The 11,818-nt window shown below is 34.9% G+C and overlaps 1 protein-coding gene across 1 annotated transcript; it reads left to right on the top strand.

Moving 5' to 3' along the window:
• The first annotated feature begins 2,307 nt into the window (after positions 1-2,307).
• s100b (S100 calcium binding protein, beta (neural)) lies at positions 2,308-4,321 on the top strand. Its single transcript, XM_048168658.1, has 3 exons — positions 2,308-2,425; positions 2,689-2,853; positions 3,259-4,321. Exons 2-3 carry the CDS (start codon positions 2,716-2,718, stop codon positions 3,406-3,408), a joined length of 288 nt encoding a protein of 95 aa, XP_048024615.1. The 5' UTR covers positions 2,308-2,425; positions 2,689-2,715; the 3' UTR covers positions 3,409-4,321.
• Positions 4,322-11,818: the final 7,497 nt, after the last annotated feature.

Genomic DNA, 11,818 nt, shown 5'->3' with positions numbered 1-11,818 from the left:
TTTTTTTTATTTTAGCAATTTATTTAGTTTTTAAGTTTATTTAAATGTAATTTGATTTAATATTAAGTTTAACTGTTAAAGGATCTCAAATGTATTATTTTAACAATTATTTAGTTTTTTAAAATATATTTTTATTTAACTTGATTTAATATTAAGTTTAACTGTTAAAACAACTCATTTTATTAATTTATTATTTTAATTATTTAGTTTTTTTAAAAATATATTTTAATTTAACTTGATTTAATATTAAGTTTAACTGGGGTATCATATTATTTTAATTATTTCATTAATTTATATAGGTTTTTACTTATTTTACTTTGATTTATTATTAACAGTTAAACTTAAAGTGCCTCATATTATTTTATTTATTTATTATTTTAATAATTATGTAGTTTTTAAAATGTATTTTAATTTCATTTGATTTAATATTAAATATAACTTTTAAAGGCTGTCATATTTTAGATTTTTTAATTATTTTAATTAATTAATTATTTTGTTTTTTATTTTACTTCAATTTGATTTAATATTAGGCTTAAATGTGAAAGGGTCTCATTATTTTATTAATTTATTTTGTTATTAAATTTAATATTTAGTTTAAAAGGGTCTCGTTATTTTATTTATAAATTTTTGTTTTTTAATTTAATTTAATTTAATTTGATTTAATATTAAGTTTAAAATGGTATTATTTTATTTATTATTATTTTTTTATTTAATTCAATTTAATATTTTTTTATTATTACTAGGGGCATTTAATATTAAGTTTAAAATGGTATCATTATTTTATTTATTAATTTATTAGTTTATTTTAGTTTTTTTATTGAATTCAAATCAATTTTTAATTTAATTTAAGTTAATGTTCAACTGTTTAGGAACATTTGAAGGAAAAGGAAAAGCTGACCCACACATCTTAGCCTGGATCAAGATCACTGATTCATCACGGCAAAACAATTCAGCACCCATAATTGAACAGTCATCTGAGGCAGTCCATTGCACACAACGCTCCCAGATTGCAATGCGATGAACAAATCAACACATGAGTACAGAGATGGAGAGAGATGGATTATTGATTTGTTCACAGGGTGTTATATCCATCTGACCCCAGAGAAAGGCCGTCAGGACAGCAAGCCCGACACAAGATTCAGTGTTTGCTGTCAACAACAGTTTGCTTGTGCTGCCTATATAAAGCCACAAAGACACATTTATTATGGCGGAAAAAAGCCTGTCCGGCAATCGCCAACCGTCCGGCCCACTGGGTACAAGCCAGGGAGGAGTGGGATGGGAGACTGAAGGATCGTAGTGCCCCGTGACTGCATTCCCATGCACCTCTTCATTTTTATAAGAGCTATGACTTCATGGCTTCAGATTTCACTGTTCATATAGAACAATAGTAGTGCAACTAAACACATAATAATATTTATATCTATAAAGTATTCATAGGTAAAATATAATGCAATAAAACAAAAACATTCAAATTAACTCATCAAATAGTTTTTTTCCTATTCATAACCATCTTTTCATTTTTTATAATATTGTAACTCATGCTAAATAAATGCATAATAAATTGTGTATATATATATATATATATATATATATATATATTAATGTTAACAAATGTGACCTTATTGTAAAGTGTTACCAATTATTCTGTAAAAGTAATGTATTAAAATGTACATTATGTCATTCAGTGCAATGAATGTGTGTGAGTGTGTTTGTCTCGGTGTCAAAGCTATTTAATAGTCCACTGGTGTTTAGGACACACGTCTGGCCAATTCTATAACAGAAAAGGATCGGCTGATTAACATGCCACACCACTCACTTCCTCTCAAACACACTATTGTCGTCCACCGAGACGCCTGACAACAAAACACTTGTGTGCGCTTATGGGCAACAGAACTTCCCAGAAAGATCAAAAGAAGAGCAAAAAGGGGGAAAAAGTGGTGAACATATATCCTCATGGCCTAAGTGAAAGGGGGAGACGACCGATGTATAGAAAAGGCGACTGTGTTTGATTTCTTTGGAAAAGACCGACAAGACAAAAGCTGTATGTTTCCAAAGAAACATCAAAAACATGCAGACAATAAAAATACTTAATATCAAGTTTACGAAAACCTACAAATTTTTCATGTAAAGAAAGTTCTGCATGATAGCAAAGGCAGATTTTATTATTATTTTTTTTTTTTTACTAGCTTATTTACTATAAATTTGGCCACACAAGTGGTATACTTTGTGTGTGTGTGTTGATCTCTTTGAATCTCACTCTGAATATGTGTGTAGTGGAGTGAGAACAAGGTCAGAAGCTGATTGGTCAGTTCTGGTGATTGACAGGTCAGAATCTCAAAGCTACAGGCCCCTCTGTTACAGACCTATAAATGGACTCCCATCTCACTCTGCTCCGAATCGCCTCATTCTGACAAACTCTTTGCTGGTAAGTCTATTACGTTTTTTTGTCATTATAATGTTTTACAGCTTATTTTGCTCCAAGCGTTCCAAACTGCAGATGAAATTGCAAAACTAACTACATAATGACTAGAAATGTGTTTGCAAAAGTGAAAGACAGAAAGAAAGTTAATGGTCCATAAAATTGCTCCAACACTTAAACTTTTACAGTCATTTGAGGGGGAAAGTTAAACAGCTTGCAGTTGGTTTTAAACATTTCACATTTTTTTGTGCTTATTGTAATTATTCCAGAAAACGTTGAAGCCAGACTACATTAAGATGTCAGACTTAGAGACCTGCCTGGGAACCATCATTGAGATCTTCCACAAATACTCGTCGAAAGAAGGCGACAAGTACAAATTAAAAAAGAGCGAACTCAAGGAGCTGCTCACGCATGAATTTCCGACTCTGACTGAGGTAATTAAAAAACTTTCACTATTATTTGTCTTGAAATTTTAAGAAAATATGATTTACAATCAAGGCTTTTTGTTGTCAGAATTGAGTTGGTGTCCGATATTTATGATTAAATTAGTGCTGTCAAATCAATGAATCGCGATTAATCGCATCTAACAAGTTTGTAAAAATATGTGTGTGTGTGTGTGTGTGTGTGTGTGTGTATATATATATATATATATATATATATATATATATATATATATATATATATATATATATATATATACGCATATACATACACAATTTTTTTATGCTAAATGCGATTAATTGCGATTAATCGATTTGACAGCACTAGATTAAATATTTTAATGCTAAGCAAATGATCTATTTTCGTATTCCTTAAGTTTTTCTCTTTATCTCCCTCAGCAAGTGAAAGATCAAGCGACAATGGACAGTTTGATGGAAAGCTTGGACACCGATGGCGACTCGGAGTGCGATTTTCAGGAGTTCATGACCTTCATCACCATGGTTACCATTTGTTGCCATGAGTTTTTCGAACACCACGAAGACGAATGAGTCGGATTTACAAGAAAGTTAAATTTTCCGTAGTTTAATGAGTCACAATACATTCCTTCTCTTAAATTTTGCTTTGTTCTTTATCATATCATATTAGGATTGTTGTTTTGTTTGGTCAGAATGTACATGCAGCTTGTATGACAATTTGTTTGGCTTATTTTGCTAGACCCCAAACCAGTTTATAATTTATTACAAAGCATGTTTCTATTATTTTGCCTATTTTCTTTCCAAGACATGCCCATCATAAATCTCATCGAGTGAAATGCGAACCAGGTGTTGCGTTCTTGTCATTTCAATTCCAGGCTGACTGTAAAATGTTTTTTCTGATTAGCTGCAGACTATTAGGCTGCTATTGACTTACATCGGATTGTTCCGGGGCCTTAGACAAATCACACTGTGCTTTAAAAAGAGCCACCAAAGCGAATTATTCTTTTGAAAAAATCTATCAAGCATATGGTATGATGTTTATGATCATCCAACATATGTTGTTAGAGGTGTTTTTCAAGTCTTAAATGCCCAAAACTTTACTAGCAGATTTATTTGATGAATTGTGTTTTCCAGTTTTAACTTGAGCTAAAAGTTAATATCAAACAATGGCAAAACATCAGGCCTCTTTCATGAAACATTAGCAATTTTCTGTATTAATAATAGAAAAATCTATTTACACAAATTTGTTTTAATTGTGCTTAATGAACAAGGCCCTACAATGAATGTTTCTTTACAAAGTCAAAAGGAAGGCTTTCTTTACAAATAGAATGTAATCAAGTTTCGGAAGCCAAACTGTTAGAATTATGGAATGAAAACTAGATAAATAAAATTGTGAACAGATGAAATTCAAGTAAAGTGTGAGCAGTTTTATGAAACATTAATTGCATTTGATTTAAAATAAAAATCAGTTTTAAAATCTTCAAAATTCCATGATATCTATCTATCTATCTATCTATCTATCTATCTATCTATCTATCTATCTATCTATCTATCTATCTATCTATCTATCTATCTATCTATCTATCTATCTATCTATCTATCTATCTATCTATTTTTAGTTTAAAAATGTAGCATTAGTTTTAAAATAAAGATGTTCAATAAAATTTTTCTTTGTCCATAAATCTTTTCTATTTTTCTCTAAATGTGTTTGTATAGCTCAAAACATAATTAATAATTCTGCTATTTATTTAATTTAAATTTATTTAATTTACTTAATTTTACTTTAATTTAAATGTATTTGTGAAGAGGAACCGGCACTTACTGGGTGTATAATTAATCAATACCTTTTATATAAACCAAGAAAATCATTACCTAATTACCTTCTCTTCTAGAAAATAAATAAATAAATCATATTATATATATATATATATATATATACATATATATATACAGTTGGTACGGAAAGTATTCAGACCCCCTTAAATTTTTCACTCTTTGTTATATTGCAGCCATTTGCTAAAATCATTTAAGTTCATTTTTTTTCCTCATTAATGTACACACAGCACCCCATATTGACAGAAAAACACAGAATTGTTGACATTTTTGCAGATTTATTAACAAAGAAAAACTGAAATATCACATGATCCTAAGTATTCAGACCCTTTGCTCAGTATTTAGTAAAAGCACCCTTTTGATCTAATACAGCCATGAGTCTTTTTGGGAAAGATGCAACAAGTTTTTCACACCTGGATTTGTGGATCCTCTGCCATTCCTCCTTGCAGATCTTCTCCAGTTCTGTCAGGTTGGATGGTAAACGTTGGTGGACAGCCATTTTTAGGTCTCTCCAGAGATGCTAAATTGGGTTTAAGTCAGGGCTCTGGCTGGGCCATTCAAGAACAGTCACAGAGTTGTTGTGAAGCCACTCCTTCATTATTTTAGCTGTGTGCTTAGGGTCATTGTTTTGTTGGAAGGTAAACCTTCGGCCCAGTCTGAGGTCCTGAGCACTCTGGAGAAGGTTTTCATCCAGGATATCCCTGTACTTGGCTGCATTCATCTTTCTCTCGATTGCAACCAGTCGTCCTGTCCCTGCAGCTGAAAAACACCCCCCACAGCATGATGCTGCCACCACCATGCTTCACTGTTGGGACTGTATTGGACAGGTGATGAGCAGTGCCTGGTTTTCTCCACACATACCGCTTAGAATTAAGGCCAAAATGTTCTATCTTGACCTCATCAGACCAGAGAATCTTATTTCTCACCATCTTGGAGTCTTTCAGGTGTTTTTTAGCAAACTCCATGCGGGCTTTCATGTGTCTTGCACTGAGGAGAGGCTTCCGTCGGGCCACTCTGCCATAAAGCCCCGACTGGTGGAGGGCTGCAGTGATGGTTGAGTTTCTACAACTTTCTCCCATCTCCCGACTGCATCTCTGGAGCTCAGCCACAGTGATCTTTGGGTTCTTCTTTACCTCTCTCACCAAGGCTCTTCTCCCCCGATAGCTCAGTTTGGCAGGACGACCAGCTCTAGGAAGGGTTCTGGTCGTCCCAAACGTCTTCCATTTAAGGATTATGGAGGCCACTGTGCTCTTAGGAACCTTAAGTGCAGCAGAAATTTTTTTTGTAACCTTGGCCAGATCTGTGCCTTGCCACAATTCTGTCTCTGAGCTCTTCAGGCAGTTCCTTTGACCTCATGATTCTCATTTGCTCTGACATGCACTGTGAGCTGTAAGGTCTTATATAGACAGGTGTGTGGCTTTCTTAATCAATTCCAATCAGTATAATCAAACACAGCTGGACTCAAATGAAGGTGTAGATCCATCTCAAGGATGATCAGAAGAAAAGGACAGCACCTGAGTTAAATATATGAGTGTCACAGCATACTTAGGACCATGTGATATTTCAGTTTTTCTTTTTTAATAAATCTGCAAAAATGATCAACAATTCTGCATTTTTCTGTCAATATGGGGTGCTGTGTGTACATTAATGAGAAAAAAAATGTTTTTAGCAAATGGCTGCAATATAACAAAGAGTGAAAAAATAAGGGGGTCTGAATACTTTCCGTACCAACTGTATATATATATATATATATATATATATATATATATAGACAGAGAGAGAGAGAGAGAGAGAGAGAGAGAGGCAATATATACATATATATATATATATATATATATATATATATATATATATATATGCCTCTAAACAACTGTTTGGTATTGTCCCTTATGACTTCCATTGATTTAGATGTCCCGCAGGTATTCTCATTACGCACAAACTGTCAATAAGGAGGCCTTCACATCTGTGTGCTAATTAACAGATCAATGGTCATGCTGCAAGACCCTGTAAGATGATAAATATTATATGCACACAATCTGATAAAGAATATATTCTTCATCTCAAGTATGTTTACATCAAGCTGCTTGAAAATCAGCCAGATATTTATATGCAATGTGAATCCAAGCAGACAAATACAAGTTTGTTTGAAGGACTTTTAAGTATTGACTAATCACAGACTGCTGTACTGAATACTTCCAATAAGTGGCAGTGTTGTGCCGTGCTAGCACAAGTTCTCTGATCTGAGCTGTGGAAATGAGAGATGTGTTGAGGGGGAGAGTGGACACAATATGATAAAGTCACTGGATTTATTTGACAATGCAATAAAGCATAAATAAATAAATAAATAAATACATAAATAAATAAATAAAGAAAGAAAGAAAGAAAGAATGATAAAAATAAGTGTCCACAGTATTTCTGGAGTGAAGGATGAGTGCCTTGGGGTGATTGCTATGGCTGAGTTGGGCAAATGATGCTCTCTCTCTCTCTCTGTGTGTGTGTCTGTGTGTGTTTACCCAGCTGTGTGGTCTGACTAGCATCTTTTAGCATTCCACAGTAGGTAATGTCCCATGAGGTCACTGGATTGGACACTAGGGTGGAATTTGGGAACTCGGCTTGCTGCCAAGAGTTCCATGGTTGTGTTCAGTCTGCTGCTTCTGCAATATACAAATATGAAATCACACATTAGCCACATTGACACTTTTGATGACACAGCCACATCTACCTGTCTGTCTGTCTCTCTATCATTTGTCTATTGATCTGTCTGTTGTTTGTCCATCCATCTGTCCAGCTATCTGTCTATCGATCTATCTGTAACTTGTCATCACAGTTTTGACAGCAATGCTAAAAAATAAAAAAATCTAAACACATTCACACACACAGGTTTGTTTTGCTATCTTAGTGAGGACATTCCATAGACATAATGGTTTTTATACTGTACAAACTGTACATTCTATCCCCCTACACTACCCCTACCCATCACAGAAAACATTCTGCATTTTTACATTTTTAATAAAACATTGTTTAGTGTTTTTATTTTAAATATGAAGACTCATGAAATGTCCTCATATTTCATGTTTACATTGTAATACCAGTGTAATACCCATGTCATTATACAAATTTGTGTCCTTATAAATAACAAAAATGCACGCACGCACGCACGCACACACACACACACACACACACACACACACACACACACACACCTACACACACACACACACATAATTTAGAAATTATATCATCATGAGCTCTGAGCAATGATTAACATATATTAATTTCCCTATATTTTTCATTTTCTTTCCATCATTAGTGATTCAAGGCAGCTTTGAGAACACTTGAAAGAGGGGAATGCAGAGAGAGAGAGAGAGAGAGAGAGAGAAAGAGATGGGATTGAGTGACTGTAGTCTTGTTATATCGGCTGTTTGTGCTTGTGTCTTGAGCAAGAGATGCAGACAGAAGGCGTTTTAATGACATCCACCATCATGGATAAACACTTCTTTGATTATATAGATGCCTCAAGATGCAGGATAACTGCAAGTACCTCACAGCCAGTCACTGATTGAATGTTTATGTCTATGTGTGTGTGTGTGTGCGTGTGTGTGTGTGTGTGTGTGTGCATACCTTCTGCAGCAGAGAGTGCAAAACCTTGCTGATTTGATATACATTATCATTTGACACTGCTAACTATAACTATTAAATGGTTGCTACTGTTTGGTGGACACATTCTAATGGTGTTGATTCAGTTTTTATATCTACACATCTGTTAATTAATTCCAGGTTTGTTGTTCCACTTTGCACCATGGCTGCATTAATGTCTGGTTTGCATTCATTTACAATAATTCAACAGCCTGTCATTAATTAGTGCTCTTAAATATTACACTTATTGTAAGGCGGCAATGTATATTTTATAGACCATGGCTGAAAAATATATCTATATATAGCACTGCATAACAAAGGCAGGTTTCGATATGCTCCCATGTGGAATGTAGGAAGAATTCAGGCTGATTGGGACATTTTTGCCATTGAGATGGGAAAAAAGTGTCCCAATCAACCGGAATTCACCCTATCATAACTAGAAACTTTATTTATACTGTTCTGTCAACACTTTCACCCAGTGCTCTTTAAAGGCTATCAAAGTGTGACAGAAATGGAGAAGACTAAGGAAGAGGAGAGCAAAATATGGAAATAAAAAAACTAACATTATCCCTTTATTCTCTCTCTCTCTCTCAAGACAAAGCAGGTTATGCATCAATACTGTAACCTGTGTATTTTCCCCCTTTAAAACAATTAACTATTCCATAAATCTGAACGTTTAAAAGAAAAATACAACAAATAACCCGTTTCAAAGAATGACCCCTTTCTTTCCCCTATCTCTGCCTATTTATGATATTCATTGTTTAAATGGGAAGAAAAATAGAAGGGGTCTCAGAAGCGAGCAGAGATGCTTTCTTGGGGCTGCATGGATGCACATGATATGAGAAGCAAAATTAAATAAAGGCTGATTGTGTTCAGGGGATTATATCGGGGTTAGTCCTGCACGCTCGACTGGAAACATGACAGCACAAGAATAATTAGCTCACCTGCAAATATTTCTAACTCACTAACACTGGCCGACTCCAGTGACCACCCTGATGGAAGAAGGGGAGTGTGTGCGTGCATATATATGTCTGTGAGCGTGTAAGAAAGAAAAAAGTAACCCCAGGAGCTCGTAGACCCCAGCAGTGAGAACAGATGTCCTACCGTAACCTATAGCAGCCTGTGAGTGACCTCCATGAGAGCGGGCCGTCTTGCATTAGCACCTGCCCTTGCTCACGGGGAGGCGGAAAGGAAGTCATTTTAATTGGAGTATTACTTACGGGCCAGTGATTCATTAGGCCTTTAACCTTATCGTATATTATGTGCGTTTTGGAGAACATTGGTATGTTCTGGAAAACATCTGAAGAGGTAAAATGGGACATTAAAATGTGCTTATTTTACTGTAGGATGCTGATTGGTTTATATTAATTTTGTACAAATTACCCAGTTATCCGGCAGGCCCCTTAGAGCCCACACTTATGCTCCATCCGATTATTCCCCCAGCTATCTGTGTCCCCCAGAGAACCACACCAATCGCAAAGCAATAAGGACCTCAGGTGGGGTCTTCACCCTCCACCACAGTGACTTCCAATGGGGATTTCGCTGCAGAAATCTGAAATAAAAAAGCTACTTAAAAAGCATTATTTAAAGGAGATGACTGCGATATTGTTTTCAAGATTTCTTTTCTGGCAGCATTTCACTAAATATATTTGCATAAGATTTCCTTCATTCACATTAATTTGAAGAGGCTGTCAAACAAATTTAAAGGTGCCCTAGAATTAAAAATTGAATTTATCTTGGCATAGTTAAATAACAAGACTTCAGTACATGGAAATGACATACAGTGAGTCTCAAACACCGTTGTTTCCTCCTTCTTATATAAATCTCATTTGTTTAAAAGACCTCCGACGAATAGGTGAATCTCAACATAACACCGACTGTTACGTAACAGTCGGGGTGTACGCCCCCAATATTTGCATATGCCAGCTCATGTTCAAGGCATTAGACAAGGGCAGGACGTCTGGATCTGTGCACAGCTGAATCATCAGACTAGGTAAGCAAGCAAGGACAATAACGAAAAATGGCAGATGGAGCAATAATAACTGACATGATCCATGATATCATGATATTTTTAGTGATATTTGTAAATTGTCTTTCTAAATGTTTCGTTAGCATGTTGCTAATGTACTGTTAAATGTGGTTAAAGTTACCATAGTTTATTACTGTATTCACGGAGACAAAACTGTCGTTATTTTCATTTTTTAAACACTTGCAGTCTGTATAATTCATAAACACAACTTCATTCTTTATAAATCTCTCCAACAGTGTAGCATTAGCCGTTAGCCACGGAGCACAGCTTCAAACTCTTTCAGAATCAAATGTAAACATCCAAATAAATACTGTACTTACGCGATTAGACATGCTGCATGACGAACACTTTGTAAAGATCCATTTTGAGGGTTATATTAGCTGTGTAAACTTTGTTTATGCTGTTTAAGGCAAGTGCGAGCTCCGTGGGCGGGAGCGTGAGCATTTAAAGGGGCCGCAGCCTAAATCGGCTCATATTTAATGATGCCCCAAAATAGGCAGTTAAAAAAATTAATTAAAAAAAATCTATGGGGTATTTTGAGCTGAAACTTCACAGACACATTCAGGGGACACCTTAGACTTATATTACATCTTTTAAAAAGACGTTCTACGGCACCTTTAAAATAGGCCTACATGAGTTTCTATGTATTTTTTGTACTACACACACACAAAAAACATTTTATACATAGACTACTAGTGATGAGCGGATCAGCTCAAACATCACCCGAATTCGCTTTTAAAAAAGGCAAACGTTTTTTACACTAGCTCCCCCCACTAATGTCTCGTGGGCTACTGAAGTTTTAAAAAAAGACACATTGAGTTTAACGTCTTCAGTGGTGCAGCAGTGGCGAAGGCTTGCAGACCTCTGGCCTTTAACGTGATCAACGTGGGTACGATCCGCATTTTGCCAAGCTCGCATTTATTTTTAATAAAAATGAAAATAATGTTCTAAAAGTGGAAATGAACTGCTAACGAGTGTTTAATAATATTAAAAGTGTTTATTGGGTAGGGTTAGGGGAAGGTGTAGGGAGAGTTTTTATTCTCCCAATAAGGCAGCATCCATTTAATAGCCTAATTTTAATAAATATAATCATTTACACTCTATGATATTGTTACATCCTGTTAATGTACAACAAATACTGAGGTGCAAATAATATCTGCCTATATAAAGTATAGATAGCATCTAATTACTATTTACTCTTAATGCAAAGAACTGATACTTTTACATGGTGTAAATAGAATCTATCGATATTTTCACCAAGTGTAAATAGCATATCGCTAAGAAAATGCTGCTATTGTCACTAGTTAGTGTGAATAGAATATATTGCTATTTTCACTTAGTGTAAATAGCATCTATTGCTATAGTGCAAATAGCCACTGCCTTTAATCATAGTGCCTATTTTACAATTTGTTTAGACGTTTTTGGAGATGCAAGCTCCAGGCTGTCAGTGGCCAGCTTCATCTCGGCCAGTGCTTTAGAGATTTG

This window comes from Megalobrama amblycephala, linkage group LG2 (genome assembly GCF_018812025.1).
Source record: "Megalobrama amblycephala isolate DHTTF-2021 linkage group LG2, ASM1881202v1, whole genome shotgun sequence".
NCBI classification, from domain to species: Eukaryota; Metazoa; Chordata; class Actinopteri; order Cypriniformes; family Xenocyprididae; genus Megalobrama; species Megalobrama amblycephala.
The sequence above is the reverse complement of the archived record's forward strand: the minus strand, read 5'-3'. Positions and strand labels throughout refer to the sequence as shown.

Bases quoted from the DNA above. Each gene is read 5' to 3' on its own strand.
- s100b (XM_048168658.1), top strand. From the start codon at position 2,716: ATGTCAGACTTAGAGACCTGCCTGGGAACCATCATTGAGATCTTCCAC. The intron at 2,854-3,258 runs GTAATTAAAAAA...TATCTCCCTCAG, and splicing joins AATTTCCGACTCTGACTGAG to CAAGTGAAAGATCAAGCGAC.